The sequence below is a fragment of the Leiobunum rupestre genome, chromosome 4, assembly GCF_980474605.1.
Source record: "Leiobunum rupestre chromosome 4, qqLeiRupe1.1.hap1, whole genome shotgun sequence".
Lineage (NCBI taxonomy): Eukaryota > Metazoa > Arthropoda > Arachnida > Opiliones > Sclerosomatidae > Leiobunum > Leiobunum rupestre.
Window position 1 is genome coordinate 5,258,173 of NC_143387.1, and position 17,992 is coordinate 5,276,164.

The 17,992-nt window shown below is 40.9% G+C and overlaps 1 protein-coding gene across 1 annotated transcript; it reads right to left on the minus strand.

Annotated features, from left to right (window-relative positions):
- Positions 1 to 10,702: 10,702 nt before the first annotated feature.
- On the minus strand, positions 10,703 to 11,938 carry LOC149945927 (uncharacterized). Its single transcript, XM_090170661.1, has 3 exons — positions 11,860 to 11,938; positions 11,471 to 11,792; positions 10,703 to 11,129 (listed from the first exon to the last, which is right to left on the minus strand). Exons 1-3 carry the CDS (start codon positions 11,936 to 11,938, stop codon positions 10,703 to 10,705), a joined length of 828 nt encoding a protein of 275 aa, XP_090026787.1.
- Between the last annotated feature and the right edge of the window lie 6,054 nt (positions 11,939 to 17,992).

A 17,992-nucleotide genomic window follows, 5' to 3' on the forward strand; every position in this document is an offset into this window, starting at 1 on the left:
GATTCGAAAGCTCAGGTCAATCCAACGAATAGCGGCTCTTAGAGTCTGCTGTGCCTATCGTACTATCTCTACCGATGCGTTATTGGTAATTACCAACTTAACCCCAATAGACTACATTGTAAGTGACGAACCAACCATCTTTAGGTCTTTCTACCAACAGATGGGAGCTAAACGCTGTGATTACAATGTTGTAGGTGGAAAATTTCTTTACCCGAGTGACCCTTGGATCCGTCATCCAGCCTCTCGTGTAGAGATTTCTTGTGGAGACGCTCTTCCCACTAATGCAGGACTAGAGATCTTTTCCGATGGTTCGCTATCGGAAAATGCCGCAGCAGCGGCATTCGTGGTCTACTACCAAGGTTTGGAACTGTTATAAACCTAGTATTTTTTACTCCATCTTGAAGAGCATTAAGTGGTTCACTAGGGAGCAGCCCCACGATTTCTTTAGTCATTTTGAACTGCGACCAAAAGTTCATTAGATAAAGAACACCAAAAATGATAAAATATTAAAAATAACAAAAACACGTAACTTGAGTTAAAAAGGATCATGTTGACAGAATCAAATTATTTTTAAACAACTTCAAAGGTTGGTTTGTTACGATAAATCATGAATTTCAATTTCGCATCAGATTCGTGAAAATATTCAATTGCAATATAGTTGCCGCCACTAGAGACAGATGCCGCCACGGTAGAACGATAAAGTTGATAAAGTCTCTTTGTGGTACGAATTTGGTCCCGCGCCAGCCAGATTTAGTTGTACCTCTATTTATTCCCAACTCAATGGCCAAAACCAGCGAAAATGCCGAATTCAAATTAAAAACCACAATACAGCTATTGTTGGCAAGCCAAAATATACCTCTCCTCGGAAGAGTTTTTAATTTTCAGTGAAGCGTAACTGTATCCGTGGTTCTGCGGTAGAACGCTCACCTGTCGTGCAAGAGGGCTCGGGTTCGAATCCCGGCCAATTAAAGCATTATACTACACCCAATGACAAAAAGAGGGCGCTTTTGGAGAAACCTTTTCCCTGATTGTAAGAAACTGGGTACGCAGTGATTACCCTTTGCCCCGAAAATGCGAACGCGTTCGCAGGCCTAACAGACAGACCCAGTGGTGGTATAACCCCTCCTAGGGTACGAAATCCCCTCGGAGAGGTAAAAAGTAAACTAAACTAAATTTTTGCTAAATATATATGACTGGCTTCAGTGTCTGGACAGTCGTTACGTTAAATTTTCAAGTTCACGCGTATTTAAAAAAATTATATAAATGTAACTTAGGAAGAAATGAAAGATATAAAAGATCATCGATTTTTTTCGTCATTCCCTCAATAATATAGTAAACATTTTGTACACGACCTGATCCACAAAAAATAAATGTCTGTTCAATGTATTCGCTTTTAAAGCGTTTTACGTAATAATGTGACGCCCACCGAAGTCGCAATTTCTTTTAATTTTCATTCTAGTTTGTTATCATGTTTACTTATGAAGGAATCTTATATCACTTTTGAATTTTGGATATTATATCCAATGAAACAAAAGCTTTCAGGCAATGTATACTTTTGTAGGACTTTCAATTGCGTAGGTACCTTGGCGCGGCTTTGAAAGCTATCGTGTTTTTGTTATTTTTAATATTTTATCATTTTTGGTGTTCTTTATCTAATGAACTTTTGGTCACAGTGCAAAATGACTATCATTTTCGAATTCAACAGGGCTAACACTATCAGAAACGTTTATTAGAATTTCTGATCCGATAGTAATTCAAAAATTATCGGGTCTTTTTTGTGCCTATTTATTCGTTTAGATGAAAATTTTTGCGTTTCTCGAAATTTACGACGAAAAAAAAGAACCGTTTCGAAGAAGGGTTTTGAGATAGATATACTCTATAAAAAAAGTTTAAATTTTTTCTTTGAAGTCATTCTCTAGATATCGGGTGTCAAAATCACTTGATTTGGAACGTGACATCTCCTTACCGTCTGTAAGTCCTTTTTAAAAATTTAATATCCCAGAAACAATATCGAATTAAGACTTAAAATTTTGAACCTACCATTAAAAATGTTGAATCAAAATCGGTTATGGTGCCGTGGGGACCCCTGCCTGATTTGACGTGGAATGACCCATTAAAACTTAATTTTATCTTGTCTATCTTTTTTAACGATGTTATAATTAGATCATTATCTGACCTATTTTTGTACTTTATCTTTTTTATCGAATTAAAATCGTTAATCAGTTGAGCGCTAATCCTAGTCTTAATAGGTTATGGGCTTTCACGCTGCTCTGCGCGTAAACTCTGTACGTTGAGTTCGATATTTCATTAACCCTACGCTACCACGATGGACGCGGTGCCGTTGGACGGAAAGACTGGTTGGACGACCTGGAAGTTTCGAGTACGAATGGCACTGGGTATGGTGGACGGAGCGGACGACGCTATCAACGGAAGTCTTACGAGACCAGCTCAACCAGCGGCAACGGCCACATCCGCGGAGGTCAAACAATATGACGCGCAACTTGCGAAATATAAAGCTGCCGAAAACCACGCCACTTCTGTTAAGTTCGTTGCCCGACGATATATTGCGTTTCACGAAGCCATCTGACATTTGGGAAGAGCTGCATAGGCTGTTCGACGGAGCCGCCGAAGAAAAAGTAATCAATTACATGCAACGTTTCATCGAGTATAAACCGAGTCCGAACGAAGACGTGATCACAATCATTTCGAGTTTACGCACCTTATGGTCCGAGACTGTCACGGAACTGGAGCGGTCTAACGTGGATTACAAAAATACATTTTTGATTTGCAAGATTTTGAGCTCACTTCCAAACTCCTTTTTCCAGTTCAAGTCGTCTTGGAAACTGCTCAGCAAGTCAGATCGCACTATCGATAATTTAAAGATCTATTGAACTCTTCACAGAGGAAGGAAGATCGAATCCGAAAGACCGTTACAAGAACTACCGGTGCAACTACTGTCTAAAGAATGGTCACATAGTCCGATATTGCAAGAAATGGATTTAAGATGGACGACCCGACAAATCACAGAATCCAGTTCCCGGTGGGGGATCGAAGAGCGATGACGTCACTACATCACATACGCACAATCCTCCAACATTGCTTACGTCACTACGGCAATGACAGTCAACGGCTCGGTATTCTCAACAACATCCTTCGACAATGGTTGGTACGTCGATAACGGCGCTACGACGCACATCACCTATGATCGAAGTAACTTCACATCCTTCTAGGCTTTCGATACATCACACGGCGTCACCACGGCGAACGGCCAATGCACTAATGCTGTTGGATAAGGGACAGTGGTGATAAAATCTCAGATTAATGGAAATACGATGTCTGGTTAGTTCCGAAGTTCCAGAAAAACCTTTTCTCAGTACTCTCTCCTAGAAGCAAATTTCAGTCGACCGCCGAAGTCTGTACTTTAGTCACTGATGGTAAAACGCATCTCATGGGTACTCGAAACAAAGGAGAGGACTTTTCAAGTTGTCAATTCAAGTAGTTAAGCCGTTGACATTATCCGAGACCAATTCCGCGGTAAGCGAAAATTTGTTGCAATTGTTCCATGAAAGAATGGGCCATCAAGATAAGCGACACGTGCGACAAGTTGTTGAACGAGAGTTCCAGATGAAATTGCCTTACGGCAATTCAAGTTGCGAGGGATAACTTTTTGGTAAAGCTCATCGGAAGCCGTTTGGAACGCGAGAGCAATATCGAGCGACAACGCCAGGATAAATAATTATAATTCATTCTGACTTGTGCGGACCTCTTGACGTCTCACTTGGAGGAAAACAATGGTTTGTCTTGCTCAAAGATGATTTTTCCCGTTTCCGTACCGTATACTTTGTCAAGCACAAGTCGGAGGCAGCGGCTAAAATTGAGCAATTCCTGAATGAAACCAAGACCCTGGGACATACTGTAAAGTCGTTCCATTATGACGGAGGTGGAGAATTCGACAACGAGACAGTACGCTCAATATTCGCTAAGAACGGTATAAAACAACTAATCGGAACCCCGTACACGCCACAACAAAAGGGCTCTGCTGAACGTGAAAATCGGGCAATCGTCGAGTCTGCAAGGTCAATGCTTCACTCGCATGCAGATCTACCGAAAAGTCTCTGGGCTGAACTCATCAACACGGCTGGTTACCTTTTGAATCGGACTGCAAAGTCAACCGTCGAAGGGATGTCTCCGTACGAGATATGGTATGGACGCAAGCCCGCTATCAAGCATCTTCGTGTTATCGGTACTACTTTATACTCACATATCCCCTCGCCAAAACGTGGATAATTGGACCCAAAGTCGACGAAATGCATTCTGGTTGGCTACGATGAAGACGACTGTTACAGGCTTTATAAATTAGTCAATCGCAAGGTCATCCGTTCCCGAGATGTCTCGTTCCTTGAAGAGCCAATTAGAAAATCAGTTGACTATCCTGCCGCTGAAGGTACACCGAGTGACAACGGTATAAAAGGCATTTCCATTCCAACGCATGTACGAACATCTGAGGTGCCGAATAAGTCGGACGAAGGTTCTGAACCAGAGGAAGACGAAATCTCCACCACTGGACGACAGCTACGTGATCATTCTAAGCTACGTTCCCCTGATCGTTATCAAGCCCGTTTGGTACAGGAAGCCAACTAAGTTATGACCGATATCATCGAACTGGAAACGTATACCGAGGCTATATAAAGCAAAGAACGCAAGCTGTGGCAAGCGGCCATGGATAGCGAAATTACATCGCTACATGAAAATGGTACCTGGGCGCTCGAATCCTTACCAGAAGATCGCAAGGCCATTCAATGCAAATGGGTGTACCGTGTGAAACAAATCCGGACGGTTCAATCGATCGGTATAAAGCCCGACTGGTAGTCATGGGTTTCCAGCAGCGCAAGGGCATTGACTACAAAGAAATCTAGAACCATCCGCGCACTTATCGCTGTAGCAGCAAGCGAGGGTATGACATTGATACAGTTCGACCCTAACCGTGGCGGAAAATTGTCGTCTGCCGTCTCATTCCTCAAAATGAAGTGGCTGCGTGTAACTCATATAGAATATTTTATAATTTTATGATGCGGTAGCTTCATCATACGTCGATGTAAATAATATCAGAAATTTATAAGATATGTCTACGTGAAAAGTCACAAGTGTCCAACTCTATTAGCTTGAATGCTTGATACATATACCTGCGCAGGCTCCCGCTGGTTTTCTAAGTCACGTTTGGAACGGAACAATAATGCGGGGCTCAATAAGTCGTCAGAGTTAATTTTAAATAAATAGATAGGGAATATATTTTTTAAAAATGGGTACATATTAAAATAATTATTTTTTCATTTTACATTACACATCCACGCCTTTTTGCAGGAAATTCGTGTAAAATGAAAAATTAATACCGTCTCCAGCATACCAAGGTACATTTATGATTTTTATGTCCTAGATAAAAACTTCTCTCGTAGTATTGTAAATTTCCTAATTATTTTAATCTTCCGATAATACAAATAAATGTAGGTTTCGAATGTTACAATAAGCAATGGTAGTGACGCAAATGCAGCACGAAGGCAAAATTGATTGGCCCATAATCACGATTGGCATGCACGATACGTGTCAAATTTATTTCCAGTCCTCCCAGCTGTCAAGGACAAATATTGGTCAATATCAACTTTAGACCCGTTGTGGGGATGAAATATTTCATAATATTGAACCGTCTTTCCTACTGTCTGATCGATAAGCTGCTAATGTCCCATAATTATCAGAATCCATTTCGACATCTAGATAGAACTAAAATATAGATAGCATTTATAGTCGTAAGAAACACTTATCGTTATAAGATCAGTCGGAACAGATTAAACGTTAGGTTCGAAAGTTCAAAAGATGAGCCAAATTGACGTTAAAATTAAACAATGGTTTAATATGTATTACTTTTTTAATAGAATAAGTTTTCAAATTATAAACAGTTTTAATTAATGCTTAGTCGGGAAAAGTCACTTTTTTTGCTCAGAACTCGTATACACCTATCAACCTTTTGGAATCCTTTCAGATCAGCTTCTTGTAATGACGCTAAATCGTTGGAGAAGATTCCTCTTTCAGCTATTTTAAGGGCCTTTCCCTGGTGTTAACGCGCTTTAACCAAGTAAGAGGAAAACGCGAAAAATGTAACTTTATATCCCTAAAAACCAGGACCTTTATTGTTATTCCTTAAGCAACAGCTTTAACATGAGCTATTTTAAATCTAATTTTATCCAAATAATGCTGATTATTGGGACAAAAAAATCAAACGTTACAGCCTACAAATTTAACCCTCAGTAGCTTCTTCCTTGTTCGTTCAGTATTTAACTTTAACATTCTGTCTTTAAAATAATTATAGCATAAGTAGTTTTGAAGAAATGATGATGTCATTAGATATAAGGAATATTAGCCTAGCTGATTATTATTATTATTATTTGTAAATTAATTAATAATTCAGGAGACTGTGACAAACTTTAAGACGATCTTAACAGAGTTTTCGAATGGTGCTCGGATAATAACCTACCAATCGATCCAACGAAATCCGCCCTCGTTTTGGTATCTTGGAAAATCGAGATCATTAGGTACTCTTACAAAGTCACAAATGACTTAATACCCCGGAAAAAGATGATAAAAGATCTTGGCGTGACCATCAACGAAGGGCTATTTTTTCGAGAAAATATTCAGATCATTATTAACTGCTGTAGGAGATTGCGTGAACATCAATTTCGTCAAACATTTTATACTCTTATACAAAAGCTTAGTTCGATCTAGAGCAATGTACGGTTCCCTAGGTTGGGGAGGGTGCCGCTCCTATCTACTGCAACTAACTGACAACATCCAGAAAAAAATTATTGAATATTTACACACAAACATTTTCAAATCTCATAATAACAATTATTTGAAAATTCTTTCCGACCTTGGTATTGACAACCTAGCTGATACTCGGGAAAAGAACGAATAAATTTTCCTGTTTAAATTACTAAATAACAAGATAGAGATAAACCGGGACTGCCTTTCGCTTTATCATTGGTGGTGGTTCGACTAGCATATAGGTAGAGATAGCGAGGCGTCAGCCACTTCCCCCCTCACCCCGACTCCCACGCTGAAAAAATTATAGTCGACCTTGAACCACCGAGGTTCGGGCTTTGGATTAGTTACTAAGCAAATCGGGACTGCCTTACCCTGTTAACCCGGCCGAGTGGTAAAATCTGCGCGTATGGATAGTGGCAACTCTTTTTCCACGCTATTCTGTGGTCGAGAAAACCTGTTAGCTCAGTTTCTCGGAATCTTTTTACTAAATCAGGACAGCAGTATTTAACATAGGCAAAGCTGGGAGTAGGAATGCGGCAAGCTTTCGACACTCCCGGCCTTTCCAACGTTCTGCAAGGCGAGGCGGTCTCTTCAAGTATTTGTTTCTGTTCGTCATGAGGGGGGAGCAAATCTGCCAATGAATACAGTTTTGCGACGAGAGAGAAAGGCGAGTTTTTTGTTATTTTTGCGGGAGAGAAAGGGTACCCCGGTAATTCTGGCACGAGGAAAGGGGGAGTGGTGCCTCATTGGGGGGTTTGGGTCGCGAGAGAAGACGAGTTTTTTTTATTTTTGAGGGGGATAAAGGGTACCCCGGTAATTCTGGCACAAGTTAAGGGGGAGGGGTGCCTCATTGGGGGGTTTGGGTCGCGAGAGAAGACGAGTCTTTTTTTTATTTTTAAGGGGGAGAAAGGGTACCCCGGTAATTCTGGCACAAGTTAAGGGGAGGGGTGCCTCATTGGGGGGTTTCGGTCGCGAGAGAAGACGAGGTTTTTTATTTTTGCGGGGGAGAAAGGGTTCCCCATTGGGGGTTTGGGTCGCGAGAGAAGACGAGTCTTTTTTTATTTTTGCGGGGGAGAAAGCATACCCCGGTAATTCTGGCACAAGTTAAGGGGGAGGGGTGCCTCATTGGGAGGTTTCGGTCGCGAGAGAAGACGAGTTTTTTGTTATTTTTGCGGGGGAGAAAGGGTACCCCGGTAATTCTGGCACAAGTTAAGGGGGAGGGGTGCCTCATTGGGGGGTTTGGGTCGCGAGAGAAGACGAGTTTTTTGTTATTTTTGCGGGGGAGAAAGGGTACCCCGGTAATTCTGGCACAAGTTAAGGGGGAGGGGTGCCTCATTGGGAGGTTTCGGTCGCGAGAGAAGACGAGTCTTTTTTTATTTTTGCGGGGGAGAAAGCATACCCCGGTAATTCTGGCACAAGTTAAGGGGGAGGGGTGCCTCATTGGGGGGTTTGAGTCGCGAGAGAAGACGAGTTTTTTGTTATTTTTGCGGGGGAGAAAGGGTACACCGGTATTTCTGGCACAAGGAAAGGGGGAGGGGTGCCTCATTGGGGGGTTTGAGTCGCGAGAGAACACGAGTTTTTTTTGTTATTTTGGCGGGTTGGGGTCGCGAGAGAAAGACGAGTTTTTTGTTATTTTTGCGGGGGAGAAAGGGTTCCCCATTGGGGGTTTGGGTCGCGAGAGAAGATGTTTTTTTATTTTTGCGGGGGAAAAAGGGTACCCCGGTAATACTGGCACAAGTTAAGGGGGAGGGGTGCCTCATTGGGGGGTTTCGGTCGCGAGAGAAGATGAGTTTTTTGTTATTTTTGTGGGGGAGAAAGGGTTCCCCATTGGGGGGTTTGGGTCGCGAGAGAAAGACGAGTTTTTTGTTATTTTTGCGGGGGAGAAAGGGTTCCCCATTGGGGGTTTGGGTTGCGAGAGAAGACGAGTTTTTTATTTTTGCGGGAGAGAAAGGGTACCCCGGTAATTCTGGCACGAGGAAAGGGGAAGGGTGCCTCATTGGGGGTTTGGGTCGCGAGAGTTTTTTATTTTTGTGGGGGAGAAAGGGTACCCCGGTAATTCTGGCACGAGGAAAGGGGACGGGGTGCCTCATTGGGGAGTTTCGGTCGCGAGAGAAGACGAGGTTTTTTATTTTTGCGGGGGAGAAAGGGTTCCCCATTGGGGGTTTGGGTCGCGAGAGAAGACGAGTCTTTTTTTATTTTTGCGGGGGAGAAAGCATACCCCGGTAATTCTGGCACAAGTTAAGGGGGAGGGGTGCCTCATTGGGAGGTTTCGGTCGCGAGAAAAGACGAGTTTTTTGTTATTTTTGCGGGGGAGAAAGGGTACCCCGGTAATTCTGGCACAAGTTAAGGGGGAGGGGTGCCTCATTGGGGGGTTTGGGTCGCGAGAGAAGACGAGTCTTTTTTTATTTTTGCGGGGGAGAAAGCATACCCCGGTAATTCTGGCACAAGTTAAGGGGGAGGGGTGCCTCGGTCGCGAGAGAAGACGAGTTTTTTGTTATTTTTGCGGGGGAGAAAGGGTACCCCGGTAATTCTGGCACAAGGAAAGGGGGAGGGGTGCCTCATTGGGGGGTTTGAGTCGCGAGAGAACACGAGTTTTTTTTGTTATTTTGGCGGGGGAGAAAGGGTTCCCCATTGGGGGGTTGGGGTCGCGAGAGAAAGACGAGTTTTTTGTTATTTTTGCGGGGGAGAAAGGGTTCCCCATTGGGGGTTTGGGTCGCGAGAGAAGATGTTTTTTTATTTTTGCGGGGGAAAAAGGGTACCCCGGTAATAGTGGCACAAGTTAAGGGGGAGGGGGGTGCCTCATTGGGGGGTTTCGGTCGCGAGAGAAGACGAGTTTTTTGTTATTTTTGTGGGGGAGAAAGGTTTCCCCATTGGGGGGTTTGGGTCGCGAGAGAAAGACGAGTTTTTTGTTATTTTTGCGGGGGAGAAAGGGTTCCCCATTGGGGGTTTGGGTTGCGAGAGAAGACGAGTTTTTTATTTTTGCGGGAGAGAAAGGGTACCCCGGTAATTCTGGCACGAGGAAAGGGGAAGGGTGCCTCATTGGGGGTTTGGGTCGCGAGAGAGGACGAGTTTTTTATTTTTGTGGGGGAGAAAGGGTACCCCGGTAATTCTGGCACGAGGAAAGGGGGCGGGGTGCCTCATTGGGGAGTTTGGGTCGCGAGAGATGACGAGTTTTTAGCGGTGAATGCTACCAATTAACTCTCACAGTCAGTCGAGCTTTGGGTGGAATTCGGTACGGGCAAGAACGTTAAATTTTTTCTGCCCACAATATAGCCAAGAGTCTTGGGTCCTCAAACTAGTGTGTTATACCGATGCTCCACACCCTAACTGGGAGCGATACTGTATCTAGCTTCGCCGGCCACGGTAAAAAGAAAGCATGGACCACGTGAAAGGTGTTTCCAGAATTATCAGGAGCCTTTCTAGCTATGTCATGTGCCACAAAAGATATCTCAGATAACGTTTATGAAAACATCGAGAGATTCGTCATTTTACTTTACGATCAAACAAATTCACGCAGTGACATAGACAGTGTGAGGAAAAAAACCATTTGCAAAGAACTCTAATGTGCAGAACACTCCGCCGTCAAAAGCCACTCTTAGACAACATGTAGAAAGAGCAGTGTATCAGGGAGATCATGTGTGGGGTCAGAGTGAAATTGGACATCCTGACCTACCGTCAACAATCAACTGGTTGCAATTCCTGGAGGTTGTTTCATATAAATTTCTTCATTTAGTTGTCCATTGAGAAAAGCTGTCTTTATATCAAAATGACGTGCCTTTAACTTCTGATGACCAGCTACTGCAAGTAGAGTTCTTAACGTTGAATGTTTCCCAAACTGGCGCGAATACTTCGTCGTAGTCACTTCCAAATTTCTGAGAAAAACCTGAAGCTACAAGGCGTACCTTCTGACATTTCCGTCCGCGTCACTTTTGGTATTGAATAACCATTTGCAGACAATTGCCTTTTTATCTGGTGGTAGCTCTGTAAGTGTCCAGGTATTCATGTCTTCCAATGACTGTAATTCTTCTTCCATAACTTCTAGCCATTCAGCCTTTTGAGGCCTTGAGAGAGCCTCTTCCACGTTGCAAGGGTCACACTCATTTTCCGCGCCCTGTTTCGACAACATAACTTGTACTAGTCTTTGTCGTGGCTGTGCTTTAGTGCTTCGAGCTGATCGTCTAAGGTTTGATGGCTCTTGGTTTGATTCATTTTCACCCTGATCTTCTACATTATCTGCCGAAATTACGACGATTTGTGGCTCCTCGTTTGGCACATTTTTTAGAGACGACTGAGATTGACATTGTTCCTCGATTAACCTAAAATCGCGGCTGATAGTTCCTCAGTAGTTGTATCTACTAGCCTGTACGCTTTTGAACCATCTTCATATCCCATAAAAACTAACTTATTTGCTTTATCGTCGAGTTTACGACGTTTCTGATCAGGGATATGCGCAAAAGCTGTACATCCAAACGTTCTGATGTGGCGAAGATAGGGTTTATTTCCAAACCAGTGATCAAAAGGGGTTTTCTCAAGTGTTCTTCTTGGTAACCTATTTTGACCATAGCAAGCCGTTTTCACCGCTTCTCCTCAGTAGCGGTTGTGCAGATTTTCATAAGCCAACATGCATTGACCCATTTCCATTAATGACCGGTTTTACCTTTCTGCTACACCATTCGGTTGTGGTGTATATGGTGCTGTCAACTCCCATCTAATTCCCTCTTTTTCAATTAACTCTTTTACCTCTAGATTTACATACTCTCCACCTCTTTCAGAGCGGAAGCACTTCGGTTTTCTTTTATACTTCGTCTCGCATAGTCTCACGAAATTTCTGACTTTTCCCGCAACTTCGTTTTTGGTCATAAGCAGTTCAATTGTAGTGTATCTGCTATAATGGTCAATCAAGGTAAGAACGTATTTATTACCTCCTGGAGTTCCCGTTTGCAGTGGCCCGCAAATCCAGGATTCTAGTCGATCTGGCTCTTGAAATTGGAAATGGTAATCTTGTCATTTTCCCTTCAATGCAAGTGTCACAAACCATTTCCTTACCACAGCTGGCTAACTCAATACCAATACCAAGATCCTTACTGATAAAAGTCTTGAGGGCTTCCGGGTCTCTATGTCCCATCCTACGGTGCCAACCGTGAATACATTCTCTTGATCCCCCGCAAAGTGCCAATAAAACTTTCGGTTGAGCCAAACCCAATTTATATAGACCTTCTTTACAATGTGCTTTTGCTACGATTTGACCATTATTTTCGGTGATCGTACAAACATCATTTACGAACTGAACACTCAATCCGTTTTTGGTCAATGTACGTACAGATAGTAAACAACCTTTCAAATGTGGTACATACAAAACATCTGTGACTGTTATATTAATTGATTTGTTCTTTCCCTTTACTAGCTGTAAAGTTAAATCAGCTTCTGGTCTTATCTATAATGCCATAATAAGCGTGTCGTAGCTTTCTGGGAGACTACACATCATTTATGCTACAATAAGGTTTTCTTTGAGATGTTCTCAGAATCCCCTTAGTCTGTCAACCAGATCTAACATGGTGTTTATACAGGGTGTTTTTTTTTATCGAAAAAGTGTTGTTTTCTAGAAAGTTGTAAATTTGTTCTGTACATTATACGTGCCGGGGGACACTTTCTACCAAATTTGTATCTAAATCGATGAATATTTTAACGTTTTTTGAAAATTTAAATTTTAACCGCTAGGTGCTACAAGATAATTGTCAATGAGAAAATTGTAGAGCGTCAGCGAAAACGTACAAATAGCGTTGGCGTCTTTTTCACTGAAACAATACGACTTGAAAAAGTGACAAGTTGGGCAAGCTAAAATAACTTTTTTTGAATTCAATTGGGAGAGTAGTGTAACTTTATGGAAGTCAGAAATTTGTTAATCTGGTGTTTAATGCAATAAACACCACTGAAAAATCGAGGAGACAATTGCGAAGAAATTAAATAAATTAATTAAATAATTAATGGCGATTTAAATTACGTAAGATCTGGCGACCTTGCTGGCCAATGTGCCGAACCGTTTCAACCTATTCATCGTTTTGAAATACAGTATTTCACTTTTCGGGGGTCATGAGGCGGGGCACTCTTTTTGAAACCACAATCTGGCTCATTTAGCTTTTGACTCTAATAGGCCTGTGTTTGCATCTAGTCGTATTCTAAACCTATTTTGACCCTGATAGGCGAGAAGATAAATAGACCACAGGTTTAAAGGTCAGTAACAACCTTAAATTTATTTAGTATTTAAATAACTGTAATACAAACTGTGTAACATTGTCGTAATCAATATTAACAATCATGCCTCAATATTCCAGAGCTGATCGTACGGAACTAGTGGCCATTTACTACGCGAAAGGTGGAAGAAATCTACGACGAGTGAGTGCGATCTTTGAGCAACGACATCCAGATTGAAGACCATTCATAACTACTGTAAGGCGAGCTGTAAATGACTTTCACCAGTATGGTAACGTACAACCTCGATTTCGTGGGCCTGGTCAGTGGGATTTGGACTTTGAAAACACCGTTTTAGCCTATTTTGCCGCATACCCACGTAGTAGTTGTGCCGCGGCTAGTAAGGATTTGGCTTGCAGTAAAACTCGCATTTGGTAAATTTTACATAGGCATAAGTACCATCCTTACAGAGCAACGCCTCACCGCGGTTAACGAGATGGACACGCTCAACAACGGCTGGATTTTTGCAACTGACTGCTAAATTCCGTGCACGACGACCCACAATTCCTCCGCAACATGCTATTCTCGGATGCATCCTCGTTTGCAAGAGACCAGGGTTCGAATTCAAAAAACCCAGCCCAAAATAACCCATGGGTTTTTTGGGGTATTACCCACTTAAAAAACCCCACTTAAAAACCCCATTCAAAGTGGAAAATGTTTAGATATTTATTATTGTAGAAATTTAAAAATATTCTTACAACTTGTAAAGAACTTAAAAAGACTAACTTACTAAGAGTAAGATTATTATTACTTTTATTATCTAAACAACCTTATATCTAAATCTTTATAGAGTAATGGCACTGTGACGTTCTAGTACGTCACCCATGCTCTTTCCTATAGATAAAAAATTTGCGACCAAAATGGCGGCCATGGCCAAAGCTACAGAGTATTACTACTCTATTAGACTATTAGCCTATTATTTAGTGTTTTGGTTCAGCGCGGAAATATCCATAGACTTTCACAAGTTTAATTGCCTTTTCACATCTAAAATTATAAAATTAAATTGTTATTATATTTAATAAACAATTATATATTTAATAAACAATAATAATTTAATGAACATAATATTTTTAATAAACAGTAATATATTTAATACACAATAATAATTTTATAAACATAATATATTTAATATTTTTAAAATAAAAAACCGAATAAAACCCATAAATCCCCGAAAAAACCCATTGGGCTGGGTATTTTTTAAACCCTGCAAAAGACGGCCCTTACAATCACCAAAATAATCATGTTTGGGAAGACAAATCCACATTGGGGAGATGAACACCGTCACCAATTTCAATTTGGCCGCTTGAATGTTTGGATTGGTCTTGTTGGAAACCGGTTAATTAGTCCAGTATTCTTACCACAAAATCTAAATGGCCATAGTTATTTAGATTTCTTGAGAAATGAGCTAGAACAACAACTTGACGAACTGTCGTTGGCGCAACGAACAAGACTGTGGTTTCAGCAAGACAGTGACACGCCTCATTACCACAGAGCCGTGAGAGATTACCTAAACAACGAATTTCCACAACGATGGATAGGGAGAAACGGTCCCGTACACTGGCCAGTAAGGTCGCCCGATCTGACTCCGTTGGATTTCTTTCTTTGGGACTTCGTCAAGGACAAGGTGTACGCCACTCCGGTTGAGACCCTTGAAGAGCTGCGTCAACGAATTGTAAGCGCTTGCCGCGAAGTAACCCCGGAAATGATTCAAGCCGCCTTCGGCGATATGATTGTTCGTGCCCAAGCCTGCATCGCAGCCGAAGGTGGTATTTTCGAAACGCACTTATAAATTTTGTTTGTAAGTAGATTCGCATTTTTCATCCTACGAAATTAAATCGTGTAAAACCTTCTTCGCCATTGTCTCCTCGATTTTTCAGCGGTGTTTATTGCATTAAACACCAGATTAACAAATTTCTGACTTTCATAAAGTTACACTACTTTCCCAATAGAATTCAAAAAAAGTTATTTTAGTTTGCCGAACCTGTCACTTTTTCGTCTCATTTTTTCAGTGAAAAAGACGTCTGTTTTTTCACACTAACTATATTTGTCCGTTTTCGCTGACGTTCTACAATTTTCTCATTGACAATTGTCTTATAGCACCTAGCGGTTAAAATTTAATTTTCATAAAACGTGAGAAAAATTTTCGATTTAGATGCAATTTTGGTAAAACGTGTATTGTAGTTAACGGAGTTGGTGCCGGTTCCGATATCACGTCCCATATATCATCTTTCATTAATAACATTTTCATCTTAAATTTCCATATTTGGTAATTGGAAATGTTTAGTTTCTCGAACTACCAAAACGCGCATCCACGGAGAAAACCTAACCTCACTATCGAGTTCCTTTTCGTTTACCGTGAATATAAACTTTTACTATCGCACTAGGCCGATAACCTGTTGATAAATATCTAATTCTGCTTATTGAAGAAAATTTATTAATAAGAACTGACACAAAAACTTATAAAAGAACCAAAAAGGTGAGCTGTTTAGCTGCCACGATTTATTGCGCGATAACATAAAAAACGCGGTACAAAGATATATTATCTCACAGGGTTGGCAAGTTTTAAACAAGTGTTTAAAACACGTTTAAAACAACTATTTTAAACAAACACCAATTTGTTTTAAACGTTTTAAACTATCTGTTTTAAACATGTTTTTAATAAGGTAAATTTTCATCGGTTTTTTTGGAAGATTTTGGTTATTCAATATGAGGGAAAAGGTAGAAAACCCATTCCAAGGCTCTAAGAAAGGTAAATTTTATTGATAACGGGTAGTTTGATTTTAAGATTCTCTGAAAAGAGCGACTGAAAGGGCTCGATTTCCTAAATTTCCTACCAGTGCAAAAATCCTACGAACGCATTGAATTTTGTCTTTTTGTTTAAATAGAATGTATATAGCTGCCAATATACATCTATTTGGGACACTACCTACGCACGAGATAAAAGTAGGTTTGCTGTTTAGTCGGGTTGTGCCGGGTTTTAAGTAACAAGAAACACGGCCGGTCTGGACAGATCGGGTTAAAACCGACTAGGCGGCACTCCTAGATAAAAATCAAGGGATTTCGGTCCCCTTTCTCGATTTTTTAGAAATTTTATGACGTGATGGAAGTTTTAAGATTATAGAGGTATCTAACTTCTTTATTTTATAACATTGTTTATTTGTGATGATTTATGACTGCAGACGTGCACATTTCAATAAACCAAAACTAAAAACAATGTGTGGATAACTAGCTATTTTCCCATTTCTTAGTACTATGCGACCGAAAATTCCAGGATGATAGCTATATTAAAAACCATACTACCCTAAGTGTGCCAATAGGAGCCTTTCCCACAGAAAATCTTCAATTTGAGTTGTTCTAAACAGACCAAAGAAACGTAGGACTCGCGAATTCCGTTCAAGTACCCCATATGGTATTTTTAATGCTCGCGCCGCAGACGCCGCTTCGCAAACACATTACGTAAATTTGGTCACTGGAAAAAATGACGTAATTTACGTCACTTTCGTTAAACAAGGTATCATTGAAAAATTCATCTTATTGACACACTTAGGGTAATACGTTTAATGATACCTAATATTTCTTTAAATAAGTTTACTCGTGAGTCTGATTCATAAGTATAATCATGGTATAATGAATAGTTTAAAACGTGTTTTAAACATAGTTTTTTATTGTTTATTATGTGTTTTTTATTGTTTGATTTAAAAACAGTTAAAAACAATGAAAATTGTTTAAAACAATAAAAAAACATTGTTTTTGTTCTTTTTGAAAAAAACAAGGATTTTGCCAACCCTGTTATCTCAGAGAGAGAGAGAGGTTTTACTTTTACTTTCAATATTAATGTATGGCGACATGCTGCCATCTATGATTTAAAATTATGGCGGGAACTTTGAATACTTTACCTTTGTATTCCAACAGTATAGTGCAAATGAAATCCCTGGCTCGTTCAAGAATGTGCTGGCTGAATATTGATCAGAGGATCGAAAGACTCATCAAAGAATGTCGAAATTGTCAAGAGAACTCTTCAATGCCTGTATCAAAACATCATTCATGGCCGGACGTCAAGCAGCCGTGGCAGAGAGTTGACGCAGACTTAGCTGGACCAATTGGAAACAAATACCTTTTGACTGTGGTCGACGGCTACAGAGAATGGACGAAAGAGGACGTCACAAACTAAACCTCGTCAGATGCAGTCATCACCTGTCTGAGAAACCACATTGCACGCTACGAAATAATGTTGACGCTAGTCACCGACAACGGCACATGTTTCAAAAGTAAACAGTTCCAGGATTTTATCATTAATAATGGGATCAAACATCTGACAACAGCACCGTACCATTAACAGTCAAATGTGCAAGCCGAGAGAAGCGTGAGAACTACCATGTCGAGACTGAAGAAACTAACGGGAGGAACGACAGATGAAATTGAAATTTTCCCTGATGGATTAGAGAAATTAAAAACGGGAAACCTAGAAGCACGTTTAGCTCGTATAATAATGAGCTATCGCAGGACGCCGCTGGTACCCGGAGAGTCACGAGTCGAGTTGATATTAGGAAGAAGCATCATAACATATGCCATCCAAGACTGAAATCCACTCCAGAAAAATCGCAGGAAGGCAAAATACAAGGAAACGTCAACAAAAGAGAGCCCAGTCCTTTGAAAACCCAAATTCTCAATCAACCACCTTGTCTACATAAAAACACTAGAAGTTGAGAAAAGGGAAATACAAAATTTCCTTGGTAAAATGATGTACGAAATACAGAAGGACTACGGAATAGCTAGGATTCATCAAAATCAATTACGTTTGCGACTCCAACCACAGCTTATGCCGAATGACTTTCAGAAGCAACTCAACTTCCAGAGCGACACACTTCATACATCGCAGTCACTCGACTTCCAGAGCGACGCACTCCAGACATCGCAGTCACTCGACTTC